Source organism: Zootoca vivipara, chromosome 6 (assembly GCF_965207765.1).
Source record: "Zootoca vivipara chromosome 6, rZooViv2.hap1.1, whole genome shotgun sequence".
NCBI classification, from domain to species: domain Eukaryota; kingdom Metazoa; phylum Chordata; class Lepidosauria; order Squamata; family Lacertidae; genus Zootoca; species Zootoca vivipara.
This window is the reverse complement of record NC_142589.1, coordinates 454,331-476,153: the sequence shown is the minus strand read 5'-3', so window position 1 is coordinate 476,153 and position 21,823 is coordinate 454,331. Positions and strand designations below refer to the sequence as shown.

General features: G+C 49.1%; 1 protein-coding gene across 1 annotated transcript in view; it reads left to right on the top strand.

Moving 5' to 3' along the window:
- The window catches only part of FAM178B (family with sequence similarity 178 member B), a 180,628-nt gene extending 179,279 nt beyond the window's left edge, over positions 1-1,349 (top strand). Inside the window, exon 17 of the mRNA XM_035118861.3 lies at positions 984-1,349. Within this exon, the coding sequence (XP_034974752.2) occupies positions 984-1,004 (21 nt within the window). The 3' untranslated portion in view covers positions 1,005-1,349. The remainder of the gene's footprint in view (positions 1-983) is intronic.
- Positions 1,350-21,823: the final 20,474 nt, after the last annotated feature.

The following is a 21,823-nucleotide window of genomic DNA, read 5'->3' as shown; positions in this document are numbered from 1 at the left end:
GCCCAGGGGCGTAGGAAGATAGGGGCGGTGGGAGTGGGGTGCCCCGGGCGGTGCGATCCCAGGGGTGCCATCGCGGCGCCCCACCCCCAGAACGCGCCCCACATCCCTGGGGGCAGCATGAAGCTCCACCGCTGCCCCCGCCCCCCGCTACTCAGTCAGCATATGCTGCCTAGAGCCATACATTTTACCAGTAGCCACAGCTACTTTGGAGTGTGTTCTCGGAACCCTGCAAAGCAAGGCAAAAAGAAGCGCTCAGTTTCTAAAAAGAGAGTTGCCAGGGCTCAGCTTGTGTGGAAGCATTGCCATCTGCTCTGGAAGGAAGTTCTGCTCCTTGGAGATTTCTGTGGGGGCCAAGGCTACCCAGGGCTGTTAGCCCCACTGGCTGCAGTCAGAGGGTTGGTGCGTTGGAAGCCACAGGAGCAGAGAGTTGTTGGAAACCCTCAGGTTCTGCTCGAAGGTTTCCCAAAGGCACCTTGGGGCCACCGTGACCAGGATGCGGGACCAGGTGGGCCATTGGCCTGATCCACCAAGCTCTTCTGATGTTCTTAGTGGTGAGGAAAAGTCACGTCATGTCTGTTTACTCAAAAAAGGGACACAGATGAGAGCAGTGCTCAATGGGTGTGGTTGTAGAAGGAGAACCAGTATGGTCCAGTGGTCAGAATGTGGAGCTAGGACCCAGGAGTCCAGGGTTCAAATCCTGAAGCTCACTGGGTGGGTGTACCATGGATCAGCCAGCTTCTCCACCTAACCTACCTCACAGGGTTGATGTGAGGATAAAATGAGAGGTGGGAGAACCACCTACACCACCTTGAGATCCTTGGAGGACAGGTGAGCTATAATTGCAATAATCAAGGTGGAAGGTGTCGGACAACAGTGTCTGCAGGAGGCTGTGCTTACATAGCTCATACCTGCCCCCCCAGAGCTGGCGTCTGCTGCAAGATATGTTTCCGAGAGTTTGTCTTTGTGCTTTTCTCCCCTCTTAGGGCCAGAATGAAAGCATCTGATGGGACATATCTCAAGAAACCAGGAGTTTGCCAGAGGGAGCAGCAGCAAGGAGCCCAGCAAAGCAGTTTGGTGGAGTAAGAACGCACAACACTTCTCCCCCCCCCAGTCCCCCCCCTTCCTAGTTCCTTAGCCGCAGAGGCATTTTTAACTTGGAGTTCAAACCTTCTTTTTTTTCTAAAGGAGAAAAGTTCTTTCAAGGGTTAAGCTAACAATGTTTGCTATTTATTTGCACAACCTTGTGCCTTTAAGAAGTGTGCCTTTAAAAGCAAAAACGCTCAAGGAAGGAATATCTACCCCTCTCTGCACAGAGGAGGCCAAAATAAATGTCATTTTTAATGGATTTTATTTCTCTCTTCCTGGCTGTTCCCTGAGGTTGTAACAGTAAGTGCTCTACTGCATGGAGATGGGCCACATCAAGGGTGGGGAGAGGACTCTTAAAAGCATGCTGGATTCTTGTTACTTACAGGGAGATCAGGAAAGGGATCTGGAGGAAATGGAGGCCTGACTTCCTGAACTGCTTGTGGGTCTACAGAACCACCAGGCGTTTGCTCAGGGGAGGTCAGTGCTAAGAGGCACACATGATTCGCCTGCAGCAGCAGCAGCCTCTGGGTTCAATCTAGCATATCAGGTTGAAATGACACCTTACTCAAGGCCTTGCAAAGCTGCTACAAGCTGGAGTCAAGGGTCAGCATCTGCCAAGGGCTCAGCGCAGGTGAGGAGAGTGCCCTGGGCCTGCTGTTGCAAGCAGGTAGATGCAGGGAAGGAGAGAGGGAGGGCCCATGGAGAGTGCCTTGTCCAAGCATCCTCCAAAACCTGGAGTCTTGCATGACAAAGCGCCCACTACCCAGCTGCTGGCAGGAGTAGTCGTTGCTCTGTCTGAAGCAAACTGGTGCGCAGTTCCAGCCCACCACCATCTTTTTGCTTATTGATCTAGCGCTGAGAAGTGTCTTCTTGGCTGGGCAACAAGAAGCAGCAGTAGAAAGCCAACTGAAAATAGAAAGGGGGGGGTAGTTGCAAGATAACCCTCCATGTGACCTTACAGAGTCATTTAAGTTGGCATCCACCATGTATCACTACCCAAATGTCACTCTGAATAGGCAGGCGACAGAGGAGGGGACACATTTGCAGGCTCCGGTGGGCAAGATACGTGAGTGACCCTGTTCATCTCCATTTCCATAAAGGGACCTGATATGGAAGAGCCAAATAGCCACAACCCCCTCCCCAATCACTCGCTAGCGTAGGGGTCAATCCACCAGGAAGTTCTCTGGAAGCGGCTGTTGGGGACCCTCCTCTTTGAGCGGCTGGTGCCCCATCCAGAGTCAGCTGCCTTATGCCTAGCTAAGCCATTGCTCCATCTAGCGCAGCATCGGGGACACCATTGTTTGGGGTGGTGCTGTTGATGAGGGCTGACGTGAAGCTGCAGTCCAACACAGTTCCCAGGCTGGAGGAGGCTAGTCCGCTTCGAGTGGGAGCAGCTCTCCAGGGTTTTCGGGAGGGGCAAACTGGCGCTCCCCTCTGTGCTTAAGCATAGCCAGCCTTCCACTCTGGCGGCCGCCCACCCTTGCTCCTGTCCCCAGCCAAGCCTGGTTCTCTTCCTCAAGGGGCAGCCGCAGCTGGAGCACATTCACCAGCAAGAAGGTCCTGTGCTCAGTGTGGCTCAGTTCCCAGGAAGCAGGCCTGTGTCGGGAGAGTCGCTTCCCTGGACCACGACTGAGACAGGGAAAGCCTGCTGTCTCCTTAGAATCAGAGCGATGGAAGGAATCATCTAGCCCAACTCCCTGCAAGGCAGGAATCTCTGCTAGATCAGACATGTAGAACCATGTATTTCAACAGTGACTGGGTGCCCAGAAATCAGCAGGTGATGCTTTTCATGGCCCCGGATGGAGGATTTAAGGCGTTGAACTTGAACGACGGAGGCGCTGCAGCAAGGGGGGCGGGGGAGGGGTGTAAGTAAGTAAGTGCATGTAAGTAAAATCTGCCAGGCTCAAACAGGGAGGAAAGGGCCCGGGCGGAAGGTCACTGGGCAGGTGGGCAGGCTGTGCCCCGGCTGGAGCAACGCCTGATCCGCTGCTCTTTGCTCGCTGTCCGCCCCGCTCCGCCAGAAATCAAGGCGATCGCGCCGATCCTGTTAAAGGATTAGCTGCCCCTGATCCGCCTTTTCTTTCAGGCGCCGCCTGATCGCGGGGGGAGGAGCTGCCTTCGGGGCTCGCTCAATGGATGGCGCGGCTCGGTCTCTCGCCTGGCCAGCCTGGAGCCTAGAGGGCAGTCCGTGCGCTCAGGCGCCAGGCTGCGAGAAAGGCGAGTCCTGAGAGCGCGCGGGGATCTTCGTAAGAAAACGCGCGCGCACACAAAAGCCCATCACCAAGCGGGCCACAGCTGGGAGGCGGGGAGCTGCCCCAGTATGTTCAGCAGCCATCCATGGCGATGTAAGAAGTAAGGATTGCCCCCCTGGCGCTTGCCAGGGACTTTGGACTACGAGGTTGGAGAAGGCAGGTCCAGTTCAGCATCCTGCTTCTGCATCAACTAGCCCAATGCTCCTTGGCATCTGGGAAGCAGAGTTCAGGAAGGTTTCACCTGCCCCTTGCAGTTTCCTTTTCCCTCTTTCAGGACATGTAAGTTAATGCTGATGCTGTTAATTCGAGGACAAGGAGGCCTCACTAGTAAATTAAAATGGCTTTCCCTTCAGAAGACAAAACAGCCAGGAGGAAGGATGGTGGTAACTCCATCTCCAGCAGAGTTAAGAATTATTTTAATTTAGTAAAGCCATGGGTGGCTTATTCATATGGTAGGGAAATGTTATTTGATTATTTATACCCTGCCTTCTAAAGCAAGGGATATTCTAGATGCAGCTTATAAATATAATTAAAACAATCCACACACGACAAATTAGAACCACCAACAATTCAAAGAGAGCACCCATGTTCAAAGCCAATGAGAAAACCAGCACCGTCCTTTTCCTGAAAGTCAGCCGAGTGGGGTCTGGCTGATGGAGATGGACAGGGACCTCCAGAGGCAAGGAAGGTGCCATAGCAGAGATGCTCTTGTACAAGGTCTGTTGTGTTCAGATGGGGGGGGGGGCGCTGAGCAGGCCCTGTGGGCCCTTCTCCCATCTCAGACTTCCCAGGCAAAGTAATGGCCAGCTTCCTTGCAGAAGGACTTTTCCACTGCTGATTTGGCACAAAGGGTTAACCCAACCTTTGCTAACTTGGTGCTGTCCAGTTGGCAGGGTGTGTGTGGTTCTGTAGAAGTCCAGTCCTGAAGTTTCTCACCTCCTGCTGTGCACACTCCCTCCAATAATCAAAATAGTCAGGCCTGCCTTTGGAACATTGGAATCCTGAAAGGTCCCCGGATTGCATTCCTGACTCCCCCTACCATCCAGGTCTATGGTTACCACCCTCAATTTCCTGCCATGCAGCCACATAAAGTGTGCATGCGTTCACACATGGGTGTTTACAGAGGGATTCTGCATAGGGCCAGCCTGCTAAAACAGTTGCTGGATTGAATGAGCAGCATGTTTTACCTGTAAGCAGGAAAGGCCAGTGGGCCTGGATCTGGCCTGCAGCCATTTTCACTAGGGCTGAGGAGTTGCTGCAAGCAGCTGAGAGGGGGCCTGTTGGGCATTCCCATTAGGAGATGGATGACTTCTTTGTCCATTTGTCATGCAGGGAAGTGGTTGTGTGGGCGGCAGTTTGTGTGCAGCAGCAGCAGCAGCAGCAGCAAAGCTGTGATTCCTCTTCAGATGGTGGAATCAGGCAGCCCAGATGCTTATGTCTGCCAGGACAGGGAACCACTTCCGTCTGGGCTCCATGTGGGAACTGGTTTCATCTTGGAAGTTTCCTGCCTTTTGTGTTGTCTTCTACAAGAGCTCACAGCGAGAGGAGGCAGCCGTTGATCCTAGGCATCACGCCCATTCCACAGGCAGAAGCCACGGGGACTAGCAGGGGAATCTGATGGCATAGGGTCCTCCAGGACACCTGAGGCTGCAGGCTGGGCAAGGGAGCACTGGACACATGCAGCTGTGCCCTTTAACATCTCATCCCTGCTCCCCACCTTTCAGCATCCATCATCTGCTTCATCCCTCCACCTAACAGAAGGGTTGGTCCAGGCCAGAGGTTTCCATCCTGTGTTGTGTAGCAGAGAGTTACTGAACTATGAGCAAAGACCCTTTGTTGCTTCTGCTTTGAATTCATTAAGGAAATTACTAACACTCCCATTTGGGGAAACCTCAAGGGTATAGGATGCCTGGCTTTGTTTGGTAGATCAGGGCCCTGACTGTGCCCTGATTCAAGGTGGGTTGCAACAGCAGCACTACCACCATGCATTTATATGGTTCAATATTAAAAAGGGGGTTCCCCCCCCCAAAAAATACATTTTTGTGTCTGAAAAATCCTCTGCACACAGAAGGTCCCAGGTTGTCCAGTACTCTAACCTAGCTTTCACCAACTTGGTGACCTCCAGGTGTTTTGGACTTTAACTCCCATCAGTCCCAGTAAGCATGTCAGTATGCTATTGGTGATGTTGGGCAACTCCTGGTACAAGCAGGCAGGGAGCCAATAGCAGTGAACAACTCAGATTGCCATATGACTTACTCATGTCAAATCTGTATCCTGCGATGCATCCCATATAAGCATACCTTTCCATGTAAATAAATGCTAATGAGACTCAGGGCAGGGGAAACCAATGATGTATGCAGAGTTCTGGGTTGTGACTCCCACCCATCTCTTAAAATACAAATATGAAGTTAGACAGGTTGTGCCCTGTGAAATCTATGTGGGACAATGATCTTGGGATTGGTGAGAAATCCCTCAGGATTAGCCACTGAGCTTCTCTATCTTTAGCCCTTTGAGGAAGGGGCATGCCAGGATCTTAGGCTAGCTGGGGACTTTACAAGCCACCCAGGCCCTGTCCTGTTCAGTCTCGTGTTGTTGGTAGGTCAGTGCAGGGGCGTCGCAAGGGGGGCAATGGGGGCGGTGCGCCCCGGGTTCCACTCTGGGGGGGCGCCACTTCAGCGCCTCCTCCCCACTGATGACGGCTGCTGCTACCACGGCGGTGACCCCAATGTTGCTGGCTGCTTCACATGCCACTCAACAGAGTGGCTGCGTCGGCCGGTGCCCTTTGGTTCTTCCTGCTCAGGCAGAGCGGTGAGGGGCAGGCCAGGGAGGGGCTTTCTGGCCCGCCCCTCACCACTCCGCCTGAGCAGGAGGGAGCAAAAGCGCTACGGAGCGGTTTGCCGCCACCACTGCTGCTCCAGCACCCAGATCCTTGGATCCGAATGCTAGAGCGGTTTGCCGCCGCAGCACCGCCACTCTAGGATCGGGATCCGATGATCCGGGCGCTGGAGTGGCGGCAAACCACTCGGTAGCGCACATGCGCAGCAAACCGCTCCATAGCGCATGCGTCATGACGTAGCAATGTTACATCACGACGCATGCGTCACGACGGAGCGGGTTGCCACCCCGGGTGACGGAGAGGCTCGGTACGCCGCTGGGTCAGTGTCCCAACTGCAATGTAAATATCCACTTCCAGGGTGGGAGGTGCTCTTCTAGGGTCAAGGAGGGCCAGAAAAGATATTGGGGGAAAGGCTGTGGGTTGCCACAAGGCAGGCTCTCCCTTTGCCTTTTTCAGTGAGTCCCTCACTGCACCCACAGGCAGCCATACCTTGCAGCAAGGTGCAGAAGCTGACTCAAGCGGTGGGCTTTTAAACATTTATTTCGCAGATATATACCCTGCCTATTAGCAAATCTTTTCACAAGGCAGCTTACAAAAATATAAAAATGATACAAATGCAAACAAAGTACAAATACCAATCTGTACTCAAGAGACAAGGGAGTGAAGTCTCTGGGTGTGAAGTCAAAGCACTGGAGAATCACAGCACCTGCTGTGGCTGCAGAGAATGGTAACTTGTGACTGCTGCCTTCTGTGTTGTTTTTGTTGCATTTTTAGGAGCACCAAAGTGACCTCTCCAGGATGCAAGCTTGGGCAGTGTGTATGGACTGCTCAGATGACAAAACAGGCTTGCTGATGTGGTTCAAAGGAAATTACAGCCATATGTTTGGCACCAGCTTGGCTGCAGGAGTTGCTGGAAGGAGATGAGGGGACGCCACCCCAGATTTGTGTAGGGTTTACTTCTCACAAGGCAGCGGCTACAAATTTTTCCTCACGGTTTACTGCAGGCATCCCCAAACTGCGGCCCTCCAGATGTTTTGGCCTACAACTCCCATGATCCCTAGCTAACAGGACCAGTGGTCGGGGAAGATGGGAATTGTCGTCCAAAACATCTGGAGGGCCAGAGTTTGGGGATGCCTGTTTTTACTACTTTCTTAGGAATAAATATAGCTGCAAGGCAATGAAGATTTAGGATCAGAGTTTTACTTCTAGAAGGGCTACCTTACCCATCTGCCCCTCATTTCCCTCTACATCAAGTGCAATAACCTCCTTCTTGGCCGTTGAACCCACTCTTGGTCCTGTCTGCTCAATTTACCCGAACCTGTCTTTGCATGCAGGGGAAGTCCCTAGCTCACAGAGGGTCTGAAACCCATCAGCTCCCCTCACCTGGTTTAGCCAGCCAGTGGACGCCATTCCCTGGGGTGTGGCTGCTGTCACCTGCTGGCAGCTTCTAAGAGCCACAGATGAGAGCTGAATACACGGTAGGGACCAAAGTGTACAAACCATGGCAGAAGGAGCACAATGTGCCCCCACCAGAGGCACTGCCCCTCCCCTAAACCTCTATACAGATATACCGTAGTTACATTTAGGGTGATAGATGAATGCAGAAAGGAATTGCTGAATGGTGCAGCAAGCTTTTTTTTAATTAATGGTGCTTGCATGGGGAAGGGTTCTTTGCATCAGGCAGCAAAAAAATATTGGTGGCACTTGTTTAACTTGGCAGAGTTAGCCCACAGCTTGAAGCTGACTATGTGTTGAATCCTTGCTGGGAGAGCAGGCTTACCTTGGTTGCCTTCACTCACAGAAAATAAGAAAGCTTAGGTTTATTTTAGGAAACACATACTTGGATGGGAAAGAGTTCCTCATTCTAGCCAACTAAGCTGGAGATGCGGAGAGTTGTGCTTGCCTCTTGCACTCAGCAGAGACTTGCCCAAATATGTCCTCTCTCCATCAGCTCCAGAATTAAGAGCATGAAGAAAGGGGAAGCAGGATCCTAGGTCAACAACTCTAAGAATATCAGCCTAACATCAGTGGAAAGGTGAGCACAGAGATCAAAGGATAGTGAGACAGATTGGGAATCTTGGAGGTTCCCTTCTTTCTCTGCTTTAACCCCTTGCAAACCCTGCAACAAGCTGAGTTGCATCCCAACACGTCCAAAAGCAATGGCCACACTCTGAATGCACACCCTACCTTCTCTGAGCTGTTCCCAAAAACATTTTGGAAGCCTGAGGTGTATTTCTACTCAACAGTAAGCTAAAGTGGTACAGATAAATTAGCATATGCAAATTGTATGCAAAACTGCCTCTTCTTTTCTCCTCCTCTTGGTGATGTGTTTCCTCTTTTTCTGTCAATGTGTGAATGATCACCCTAATGAGAGACAGTCTGCAAAGAATGCAAGAGAACTTCCCTCTGGATGGTAGCCTGTGGGTGACACCCGCCTGCCTGTCACTGTGAAGGGTGCTCAAAATCTGCAAATTGCTAAGTGGGAAATGGCCTTGGAAGCAACTTGGCCAGCCTTCCTGCAGGGTGTGTTGGGACTGGCCAGATGGCTGTGGGCGGGTTGCCAAACTGATAACAGGAGGTGTTGGGAGAACTCTGTCAAAGGGAAATAAAATAAAAATTCCTTCCAGTAGCACCTTAGAGACCAACTAAGTTTGTCATTGGTATGAGCTTTCATGTGCATGCACACTTCTGCTTAAGGCAGGCAGCAGATTCTGGTTAAGAGGCAGAAAATGGCCAGGATTCTTTAAACAAAACAAAAAACAACAAAAAAACCAACCACACTCTTTTAACTCTGTGCAGACCTTGGGCCAGTCAAAGGGATGAAGAAAGTGCTGTTTGCTCATGACTTGCCCTTCTTGCAGTTGCTGCCTTTCTTGCACACATCCTGTTTGAGATGCTCCTTCACCTCAGGCCCTCCAGTCCCTGGAGAGAGGCTGGCGAACTGGGAGAGGCGAGGGGGGAACAATACCTGGCAGCTGAAGCAGATCCCTGGTTTCAACAGAACTGGGAAATCCCAGGGTGCGGTTGATTGTCACACAAGTAAGAACAAGGTGCATATTTCTATTTATTGCAAAGAGTAAATGTGGAAACAAAGACTTGTTTTGGTGGAAAGGGACACATTGCTATTGCTGAGAATTGCCACAAAAAAGTGCAGTTTGTTGCCAAAGGGCCCCTCTGCAAGAGAGTGGCATCTTTTCAACCTAGAAAGCACCCTTATTCACTTGTTTATGCTGTGAGGACAAACAATATATTTAAACCATATATAATGGTGTCTGACCTTTAATAAAGGGCTGGCTGGAGCAGGGTTTCCAGGCACCAATATCACTGAGTGGAAGCAAAAGGCAAGGGAATCTGGGAATGCCCAGTTGTGTAACAAAGGTGTTGCAGTTTGGAATGGCGGTCAAGCACATGAAACTTAACCCAGTCTGAAAGTTCCCTCCTCCTCCTCCTTCCATTTTGCCCCCTCCTGCTGTGAGTGTAAGTGTGAGAGGTGGGGGGAGGAGAGTGAAACACTCAAAAAATGCTCTATAAACATCCACCGTTGTTATTCTCTCTCTGCTACAGCTGTGTCTTTCCATCAACTCAGAAGTGTACCTACTCAGTGCAGTAACTCCAGGTCACTTAACACTGATTCTGTGGTAACTAACGTATTTCGGAACATAGGAAGTTGCTTTATACAGTCTTGGAGCCTTTGGTCCATCTAGCTCAGAATTGTCCACACTGAGAGGGTTTTCAGACCAGAGTCGGAGAGGCAGGGACGCTCTTACCATAGAGTTATGGGCCCCACCCTATATGAGTGACTGATGGATTCTTTTTATATAAATATATATGTCACTTTTCCAGCACATATTTTTGTAGGTGTGTGATGAGAGACTATTCCAATGCATGTGAAATAATTGTCATTGTTGAAGAACTGGGGTAGTATCTATTTGGGACAGACATACAGTATGGTAGTCTAAAATAAGAGGGATAGTTTTGAGCGTTTTCTTTTTATTACTATTTATCCTGCCATTTCTCCAGAGAGCACCATCAATTTCAACCTGGCTCTAGGATGATAAAGGGTAAGCAGAGATTTGAGCCCGTGTCTCCTGGATCAAAGTCCAGCACTCAGTCCACACACACAGACACACACACACACACACACACACACACACACACACACACACACACACACACAGCTGACCTGAAGCCACAACTGGAGGGTGGACAGGATGATTCTTGGTGAATATGGATTTACGCAGGGATTCCATCACATCGAGAGAAGCTGCCGTGTTTCAGCTGTTGTATTAGCACAGACCCTTTTTATGCCTCTCCACAAATAAACTTTGATTTCCAAAGTCAGATTGTGCCCCCCCTGTTCCCCTCCCTTCCCTGTTGCCGTTGAACTATTGTCAGAGACCATCTGTTGCTTCAGCTGCGTTCTCCCTCCCGCTATGGGTGGGGCTTCTGGACAGCTGCAGTTTTTGACATTTTGCACCACAAATACGGTTTCCTTGCAGATAAATTTTTCATGGGGGGAGCGGGGAGCACACACCCTTTTCAAACAAACCTTCACAGTCTGAGATTGTTCCATGTATCACCTAGCAAAAGTGAAATGGCTTCTCTTAACCAGATAGATCATTAATTCCCAAAGTGTGCCTCAGCCCAAAGAGCAAACCTGCAGAAGAGGCTGCCTACTTATCTCTGCATGATTCAGCATCCTGGCTACCATGTCTTCAAATAGTTGCCACTGGGAACGGATAACTCTGCACCTCTCCGCATCAGGTGCAAATGCTTAGTTCATTCCATCACTTCCATTGCACAGATGAAGCCCAATTAGCCATCCTTGAAGAAGGCTGCCCATTGCATCTGAATGAGTTGCTGCTCTGGGCAGCACTCCCAAATCAGTGGCCAAGTTCATGTGACATTATTGCTGTCACATGCACAGAAAATCCTGCAAGATTTTCCTTATAGAAATAGCCTGCACAAGTGACCTGATCTGGACTGGGACTGTGATGTGAGGAGGCAGCGGAACTTTAGCTCATTGCCTCCACTGCACTCTAGACTCAAATCGGTGCCCTCCATAAAAATATGCAGCTGGAACAAATGGGCATTTCTCCCCTCATGCAAATTGTAGGCAGGGAGGACTGATCTGGATTGGGACTGCAGCAGGGGAAGGGCTAAGGCTCCTCTGCCCCCATGTCAATGTTCTGATGTAGATTGAGCCCCCATGCACTGGCCATTTCTGTAAGAAACACCCCTTCCTTAAGGCAAGTGAAATAATTGCCTTAATTAAATGGTCCTTATTTGGTCCTCATGCACACACACAAGGGACCAGCTCATGGAAGGAAGAAGTGCAGTGCAGTTCTTGACTCTTAGCCTTTATAGAAGTCAACCTTTCCCCGCCCCCAAAGTGAAAGAATTATTTGTGTCCCCCTACTTCTAATTGGGGGGGGGAACAGTGTGTCCTCAGCTTATCAGAAGTCTGGGAAACCCTGACCATACCAAGACACAATTCAGCCTATACTGTGGGAAGATTCACACCATCAAACAGGCCAAGGCAGAGCTCATGAGCAAGGGTCCCATGGCGAGGGACTAGTGTGCCCATGCTTTGCCCCACCATTGAGAGACGTTGGCAGCTTAGAGGAAAAATCAAAATGTTGCCTTCCTCTCCCAATATTTAACATTCTTCTTCTTCTTCTTCGGCGATCACTCATGGCCGAGTAAGATTGTCTTCCATAAACACGGTTTTAACAATGGGTCCATAAGTGACTGTGGAGGCCAATTCTGGATCCACACGTCCTTCCACAGTGGGGACATTGGTTTCCAGGCGGGAGTTGATCACGATGTGGATTTGCCAAGCGTTCCTTCCTCTTAGCACGTTTCTCCCTTGCGTCCCGAGAAAGAGTTTCTTCAAAGCCCATGACACCTTTGGTAAAGGCTGTTCTCCAACTTCTCCAGCTCGCAGATGATGCATAACTAATAAGGTATCCTGCACAATCCCCACCAACATGAATGGATGCAATGCCAGAGCATTGCCAGCAGCAGCAATGTTATCCTCTGTAAGGAACAAAATTGTAAATGACAGAACTATTGCTAGAGAAGTCCCACTCAAGCAGTGCTGGCTGGGGTGTTGGGAGTTATAGTCCAGAACACCTGGAAGGCACCAGTTTGGGAAAGGCTGCAGTCTTGTGTCACCTCTGCCCCTTTTCCTGCTCCCCGACTTCAGACATAGGGGGGCACATCTACGCCACGGAGTGAAACTGGTTCAAAAGGAACGCTTTATCCCCCAGGGAAATGTTCTGGGAGGAGAGCTAAAGATTTATCCAAAAAATATAATTCCTTCCAGTAGCACCTTAGAGGCCAACTAAGTTTGTCATTGGTATGAGCTTACCAATGACAAATTTAGTTGGTCTCTAAGGTGGTACTGGAAGGAGTTTTTTGTTTTTTGTTTTGACTGCTTCAGACCAACACGGCTATCTACCTGTAACTAAAGATTTCTCAGTAAACAGAAATGATCAGGACCCAGAGCAATCTATAATTCCCCAGAGGTGTTTTTTTTTTTGTCAGGGTGGGGGAACAATGATAGTTAAAACTGGTATAAAAACAATATAAAGTTCCCACCACCGCATGTCATTCCAGCCTTCCAGTGGGGCTATATGCTGAATCAACAGCTAGGATCAGGTTACATAAAATAACTTGGTGATTCGCCCCAGTTTGAATCATAGAGTTGGAAGAGACCACAAGGGCCATCCAGTCCAACCATCAAAACATTCCTGACAGATGGCTGTCAAGCCTCCGCTTAAAGTCCTCCAAAGAAGGAGACTCCACCACACTCCTTGGCAGCAAATTCCACTGTCGAACAGCTCTTACTGTCAGGAAGTTCTTCCTAATGTTTAGGTGGAATCTTCTTTCTTGTAACTTGAATCCATTGCTCTATGTCCGCTTCTCTGGAGCAGCAGAAAACAACCTTTCACCCTCTTCCATATGACATCCTTTTATATATTTGAACATGGCTATCATATCACCCCATAACCTTCTCTTCTCCAGGCTAAACATACCCAGCTCCCTAAGCCGTTCCTCATAAGACATTGTTTCCAGGCCTTTGACCATTTTGGTTGCCCTCCTCTGGACACGTTCCAGCTTGTCAGTATCCTTCTTGAACTGTGGTGCCCAGAACTGGACACAGTACTCCAGGTGAGTACTCCAGAATACAGTGGTACTATTACTTCCCTTGATCTAGACGCTATACTCCTATTGATGCAGCCCAGAATTGCACTGGCTTTTTTAGCTGCTACATCACACTGCTGACTCATGTCAAGTGTGTGGTCTACCAGGACTCCTAGATCCTTTTCACATGTACTGCTCTCAAGCCAGGTGTCACCCATCCTGTATTTGTGCCTTTCATTTTTTTCTGCCCAAGTGTAGTACCTTACATTTCTCCTTGTTAAAATTCATCTTGTTTGCTCTGGCCCAGTTGTCTAATCTGTTAAGGTCATTTTAAAGTGTGATCCTGTCCTTTGGGGTATTAGCCGGAAAAGGAACCCTTTTTCAAACCACCTCCTTTGCCCTTGTTCTGGCTCAGGTGTGATCCCACCTGAGGGCTCTCTCCAATTGCAGGTTTTTACACCACTTCTGGGCTTGGCTAATTATAGCCCCAGCCAAGGAAGGGTCAGCAGCTCCTTCCAGGGAGAGCGAGGTCTGGCCGATGGGGCTCAGATGGGATTGCAAATTACTTTTAGAAAAGGAGCAGTGACTTGTGACTAACCTGAGCAGCCTCAGGCACCCAGTAAGTATCTACCGTAGTGGAGAGAGAAAAGAAGCATATTTATGATGTGATCCACCATGAACAGCACAGTGAGCAGAGGTGAACTGGGAGCTCAGATTAGACTGAGCAACACAACAGAATTCAGAAGGTTGGTATTTTCCACCTTTACTATTAGCCATCCCCCCTCCCATGCCTCTGCCCTGCTCCCAGATGCTTAATGACAGCTTAACTGGAGGAAACAGGCGAAGTTTTCCCTGAAAGTGTGAGACAAAGGGGTCCCAGTTTGCATCTCATCTCAATCGATCAGGATGCCAATTTTTTAGTTGCCTGCTGCTCTCCTACCTTTAACCATTAGTGGATCTGCACACATTGTTGACAGCTGTCAGTGCTAACATGCACAAAAGGCTCCTGCTAACTTACGTTGTTAAAGTTAACTCTTTCTCAGCATGGCCCACCTTACAGGGTTGTTGCAAATCAGGGATGGGGGTACCTGTGTCCCTCTTGCTGCTGCTGAGCCTCTAACTCCCAGCAGCCTTAACTATTGGACATGGTGACTGGAGCTGATGGGAGTTGGAGTCCAACAACATCCGGTGATGATGCGTGAAGAAGTGCTTTGGGGACTAAAATGTGTGGGTGCCTACATGCTAATTCATTGTTATTTGTTATCTAGCTGGGGGAGGGATTCAGGATCTAAAGGTGGCCTCCTGAGCCGCTTCCCCTGCCTTCTTCAGGGGCCCCTTTAGAGAACCTTCCTTGCAGCAGCAGCAACACCCACAGGGTGGGAGTCAATGGAGTTTTATTGGAGTAGTAGACCAACCGAAACTAACTTACCGGTAGTCATGTTCATTTTATTTAATGCATCTTCTCTGAGTAAAGCTTTGTTGACTACCACCCATAGTCTGCAATGAGGATCTCCTCAGGGATCCTGACCTCCTCGCTTGAATGGGTTACAACCAACTAACATTTAGTCAGAGTGACCCATTGAGATTAATGGACCTAAGGTAGCCATGGCCATAAATTTCAGTGGGTCTACGAGAAGAGTCCCTGGAAAAGACCCTGATGTTGGGAAAGATGGAGGGCACTAGGAGAAGGGGACGACAGAGGATGAGATGGTTGGACAGTGTTCTCGAAGCTACGAACATGAGTTTGACCAAACTGCGGGAGGCAGTGGAAGACAGGAGTGCCTGGCGTGCTCTGGTCCAGGGGGTCACGAAGAGTCAGACACAACTAAACAACTAAACAACAACACTCTGAGTTAAGTATTGTATAACCCAATGACTTTTAAGTGCTAGGATAAGACCTTAAAAAAAGCCTAGACATTTAGTATTTAATAAATGAAATTCTTCTGCTTTAAACACACACACACACACACACACACACACACACACACACACACACAGACCTCTACTTAGCAAATTAATGATCACATTGTTTAGAAAATGTTTATTCCACCCCTTCAATAAAAAGACCCACAGATAAATTAGAGAAATAATAATAATAATAATAATAATAATAATAATAATAATAATAATAATAATGTTTTTCTGTTGTCAGTAGCTTGTTGCTATTTATTTTCATCATATGCCACCTAGAATTCTTTCTAAATTATAAAGTGGGCGCTCTCTCTCTCTCTCTCTCTCTCTCTCTCTCTCTCTCTCTCTCAGTACTGATTATTGATTATTGATGATTCCCTCTATTTACGTTGTACAGGAATGAGTGCCAGTGCTTATAAGGCCAGAAAAGCATCATCAAAGCACAATAAGGAGGCATGAGCCGTTTTGGTGAATTCCTGAAGTTTGCAGAAGTATCTGAATAAATAAATAACCCTTGGGTGAGATGGGGGACACCAAAGGGGTTCCGTCAGGCTGCCTTAGTGGGAGACATGGGAAGCAGGGCAGATTCCACCAGCTTTGCTGGAAGAGCAGCTCCATCGAGAACTGCCCCTGAACTGCTTCCATTCAAGCTGCACATTATAGGAACTGCTGTTTAAAAAGGGGTGCCTGCATGTTTCCCACCCCCACCTTCCCTCCTTGTCCCTTTTCCCTTGTGTGTTGTGTTTTCTAGATTGTAACCCTGTGGGCAGAGACTGCCTTGTTTTAACAGATTGTATGTTAGCTGTTTTGAGAACCTTTTTGGCTGAAGTGTGGGACACAAATGTTTTAATTAAATGAATAACCTCGTAAGGCAGCCCAGTAACAAGGACTGAACATTCTCAGTGGCTGTGGAATGCTGACTGGCTGTTGGGATCCGGCCGGATGGGGGGGCACCAAAAATGGCTGAGAATCAGTATGGCTGGCTGGCTGCCAACCCCCCCTCCCCTAAAAAAAGACCCAAACCCCAAAATGACCCTTTTCCTCATTTTTAACTTTGAAAATTAGGATTTGGTTCCTGAAGGTCTGATAACCCATCTGATGGTTGCTGCAAGGCCTATGACAGCAAATGCTTGGAGAAGTGTGGATGCCAGTCTGACAATAACTTGGCACCAACAACTTTGGAGTTTTGTGCTCATGGACAAACTGACTTGGCAACTTTGTGCACACAGGAGAAGTCAGAACACGGAGAAATATTATGTAGTTTGGTCAAATTTTATATCTGATTCACCCACTAAGCAACATAGATTCAGGCAGAGAGGTTCTCATGGAAATTTTTTCATGCCAGATGTAAACTCTTCACTGGAACTGGCCTCTGCACTCCCCATTTGTGTTGTGTTGGTTTCTGAAAAATGAATAAAAATAGTTGTTCTATAAAAAAAACCTCTTTTCCCCACACATGGTGATAAATGATGGGCAATGTTTCATATGCCTAATTTCTGCATGTTAGTTTGCACCCTATAGCACTGAAACCGGGCTGATTAAGAAATAGAAGGAGAAGCTGGGAACCATTGTGTGCTGTGTGTGAATGGAAGAGGACTGGGGTACTAGCAGGCACCAGATGGATGGAGAGAGAAGTTGTGAATGATTGTGGGAGTGCAAGCTTCGAAGTTCCACATGAGGTCCTGAGCTTCTGATGAATGAGTTCCTGTTTGGAGATCTGCTCAGCGGGAAACTGCCTGTGTGGGTGGGATAGGCAGAGAGACCCAAGCGCTTGCATTGTTCAGCAGAGGGTGGGTGTGGAACAGATGCAGGCCTGATTAATTAATTTCCCTTTGGGTGAAAAGGAAGGAGAGTGTAGATTAGGAAGCAGATTGGGATGGGATTGATCTGCTGGCTGTTTTCCTCCCCATTAGGAGTGTAGCAAATGGGTGTGGGTGTGTAAATTGTTTGCCCTGGTCTCTCCCACCCCATACTGAGGCTCATCCATCTGCTCCACTTGTGATTGACACATCCACAAAACGTAATGCTCCATGTAAAAGGAACTCCGGTGCCGCTCCATTGGTTGTTATAGAGTTGCCAACTTTTCCTCTTGCCTTGCTCCTATCCCTTTCAATTTAGCTTAGCACACTGACATAGAATATAGCTATTGTGGCTAGTACCCATGATGTATAAGGGACCCAGGTGGCTCTGTGGGTTAAACCACTGAGCCTAGGGCTTGCTGATCAGAAGGTCGGCGGTTCGAATCCCTGTGATAGGGTGAGCTCCCGTTGCTTGGTCCCAGCTCCTGCCAACCTAGCAGTTCGAAAGCACGTCAAAGTGCAAGTGGATAATTAGGTACCGCTACAGTGGGAAGGTAAACGGCGTTTCCATGTGCTGCTCTGGTTTGCCAGAAGCAGCTTTGTCATGCTGGCCACAAGACCTGGAAGCTGTACGCCGGCTCCCTCGGCCAATAATGCGAGATGAGCGCCGCAACTCCAGAGTCGGTCACGACTGGACCTAATGGTCAGGGGTCCCTTTACCTTTACCTTTTACCCATGATGTGTGCATGGTCAACACAGCTGTCACTGCTGCTTGCCTCCCAACTGCTGCTGCCTCACTCTTCCCAATAGCTGAGCCGGCCCTGGCCACCCTCTGCGCTAGCCTCAAGAGCAAGATCTCCTGTCCAGAAGGTGTGCATAGAGATTTCTTTGCCCCATTTGTGTGTTTCCTTTCCCTGAACCTCATTTGACTTTTTGTTCTCTGTTCAGTCAGACTCTGGAGAAATCCTGTTTGGATCTCTTTACAGTTTATGTGGAGCTTTCACCATCCTTAGTGACAGGCTGCATATTCCCCTCACCCAGGAGATCAACAATTTCACATCTGAGTTCTTGGAGAACTCCATATGAATCAATGACCTTAATTTTTAATTTGTTAAAAGTTAGCTGGGGAACATCAACTGTTGGCATCCCTATCTGACGTGCTGGATCCTCAGTACTTAACTCCTGATCCTAATTCTCATGGGATGACAACGGATGATGACAGGCCAGCAAGCAAAGATACGTCTTTCAGAGGAGAGGCGTTGTCATAACCAGGCACTCTCCATACCCTGCAATAGCCCAGATCTGCGTCAGTGAACTCCAGCCCCAGTCACCACCGCCAAGGCCAAGATTACACACTGCCAGGCACCCCGGCGAGGGGAGAGGAAGCCTCTGTTTATACAGGCAAAGCTGGATGATCATATGCAACAAAGGCAATGGAAATGCTGAGGCAGCAGCATGCACAGGGGCCTGTGTGGTAGAGGGAAAACTCCCAGTCAAAGAGATTGGACAAAGGGTTATGGGGCACTGCCCTCCCCATAAACAACGTGAGGCAAAATCCAGGGGGAATTTGCTGCTGTGCAAATGTGAACCCAGACTAGAGCCTCAAAGTAACACTGCCCTCCTCCCCACAACAAAATCCTGGCTACGCCCATGGATGCATGAGCCCTTTTAGTGAGTCAGGCCTCTGGTCCATCTTGCTCAGTATTGTCAACACTGCCTGGCAGCAGCTCTTCAGAATTTCCCCACCTGGAGATGCCATTGGGAATTGAACCTGAGAGCTTCTGCATGCAAGGCACATACTCCACTGCTGAGCTATGGTCCTTCCCCAGTCAGACCAGACAGTTTCCCATTCTAGTAGCCTTGCATCCAGACCCTGCACAATGTGCATTGGGAAGCAAGTTCTGTTGGGACTTGCATACCTATTAGGAACCAGCTTTCATGTGGTTGGAGTTAAGAAACACCTGACAGCAGCCTCCCCCAGCCTAAGGACCTCCAGGTGTTTTAATCCACAGCTCCAACAAATATGGACAGATGGTGTTGAGTCTATGAGAGATATAAAGCATCTAGAGGTTACCAGGTTGGGGAATAGTGATCCAGAGGAAAGTGGACGGAGTTAAGAGGGTGGGAGCCAAGATCTGCTCAGGAGATATGCTCAGGATCTGATTATTACCATTCCTCTGAGCAAGAGCACTGTCCTGCTCAGCTGGAGAAGCAGAATACTCATGCCTTTATGGCCAGAAATAAGCTCCATTTCCAGAAGCAAATGTATAACCTTAATGCAGGTTTGAAGAAAGGAAGCTTGGCATGCTTATTTACAAATGCACATAGAGAGCAATGCCTTGGGCACAGTTGCTCCTGGATGCAGTTTAGATTGGCTTGTGCTGATTGATTCTGGTGCCTCTGGGTGCTGAAGTTCAGAACAATCTGAATCTCAAAAGAGCGCATGGTTGGGGAGGTGCCTCCTTGGCCCCATGAACTGAGCCAGCTTTGATGTTGATGGCTGCCTGGAATTGAGAGGTGGGTATACTTAGGGCAAAGAAAGCTTCTGACATCCCAGGAGCCATCCCAGGAGTCAGCCAAGACAGTTTGGGCTAAAAAAAAATGGGGGGGGGAATGTGGGAGGCTGGAGCTAATGTGCTTCCTCTGACACAGACCAGCAAAGGAGGGAGCAGGGAGCAAGGTTCCATGCCAACTTCCTCACATCTCTAATTAAAAAAGGATCTCAGAGTAGCAGGTGATGCAAAAGGCCCATTCAGAGCCCAGTCATGGATTAGAAGGAGGATACCCGTCTGGCAGGCTGGAATCGGGCAGCATGATCCAGAGTTCATTAAAGTTTCACTTTGTTTATTAAATGACTTAAACATCTATTTCAAAAGAAACTCAAATCATCTTGCAGCAGATTAAAATGTACAAAAATTAAACAATAATATAAAGCATTCTAAGCAGTACCATGATACCAGAGCCACATTATCCTAGCAGACAAAACATTAGGGATAATCAGCTAAAAAGGTGCAAAATAACCATCCCAGCAGATGTTTGCAAGAAGAAGAACATTATGACTTAACACCGGAAAGATGGCAAAGTCAGCGCCAGGAGGCCTTGCAGGGACAGCAGTCCATGGACAGGGAGCCCTCCCTCCTCTTAGGTCCTCACACAGGCCAGCAGCATTGACTCTCCAGCAGATGGGCATGGAGGAGCTCCCCAACACCATCAGCTCAGTTTGCCTTGGGGCAGCCTGCGCCAGCCTGCTGCCCTCCAAATGTTTTGAACCACAGCTCCTACCAGCCCCAGCCCTGTTAGGATGGGAGTTGTAGCCCCAAATATTAGGTGAGCTCCAGGTTGGTGAAGTAGAAACACACTCTTGGAAGTGAAACCAGCTTGTGATGCCAGCACTTCACCAACTCTGGCACATTAATTTGCACAGGATGTTTCCCCGGTTCTCAGCGCTGCCTCCTCCTCCCACTCCTTCATGGCTGGTTTTCTCTCTGGCTTTTGAGCCACCCTCTGCAGCTGGGCCTTTAGCAGTCGTTTGACTTGCAGGCAGCCAGCAGGGAATGAGATGATGTGTCTCATTCTCTGTGACAGGAAATGCCTCCCCTCCTGATTTGTGCACATCCAGAGGCTTGACCAGGCCTGAAAACAGGTCCAGCTGGGCTCCCTGTTCCTTCTGCCACACTCTTGCACAGCTCCTGTGAACCTCAGGAAGGCTTGTGCTGCAGGACAATTTCCCAGCAGCAACTGGAGCAAACTATGCTTAGCTGGAGTTGGTGGGAGTCATAGTCCAATACCCCCAGAGGGCACCAGGCTGCCTGAGTGGTTTGCGACACGTCTGCCCCCCCCTGCCTGTTGCAGCAGCCTCTCTCTGTCCCCTGCTCCCCTTGCCTCTCCAGAATATTGCTTTCCTGACTCTAATTCAGTGCGACGCTGACGTAGCACTCAGCCAGGACTCTCTAATACAAGGTGCTATATAGATGCAGAATCCTGCCTGCCTCAAACAGGCAGGAGCTGAAGAAGGCAGGCGGTGGTGCCCGGTGGCTGCCTTTTCCAGTTGTTGCAATTACACTCCCATCACCATCAACAGGGTGCACACTGCCCTCTGCACAACTGCTTCAGGGACTAAAGCTCAGCGATCTGCAGCAGGACGAGTTGTTTTCTCCCGATATGGTAGAAACAATAGTGGAGCAGCGTAGGAATCTGCCTACCTGGCTGGAAAAGAGTTAATCCACCTCCAGCCTGACTGACATAACATTCTGATGGGGGCGGGACTGTTCCCAGTTTAAAAGGAGAGAGGAGCGGTTTGGTCAGTTAGGTGGTTGGCAGTTGGGAGTGGGCGGTTGGGGAGTTGGGGAGAGTGGAGTGTTAAAGAGGGATGCAGGAGCTGTATTAAGAAATCTGTGTTAAATAAAAAGAAGATATGTGCTTTTAAGAACCAAAGAAATTCATGTTTATAAGTTAAATAATAAAGTTAAATGTGCTTAAACATTCACTGACTCGGCAGTGTCTCAGTATCTTCAGAGGTGTGACAAAGAGGGGAGAACAAAGCTTTCCTGGGGAAGAGGAAACTGTTTGCTTTTTCTCCTGTCATACAAAGGGCTGGTTAGCGAAGCTGAAGGAGCCACATAGTTGCCTAAGGGAGAGGCACACTGTAGCAGTAGGGGTCCATGGGAGGGACTTCCCACTGGTGGCCATAGGTTTCGAACGCAACACCTGAGGTACTCTGGAGACAAGTCCAATTTGGACTCTGGAGGTTTTTTCTCCTGTTTGTGGAGAAGCACAGGGAGAGCCTCTGA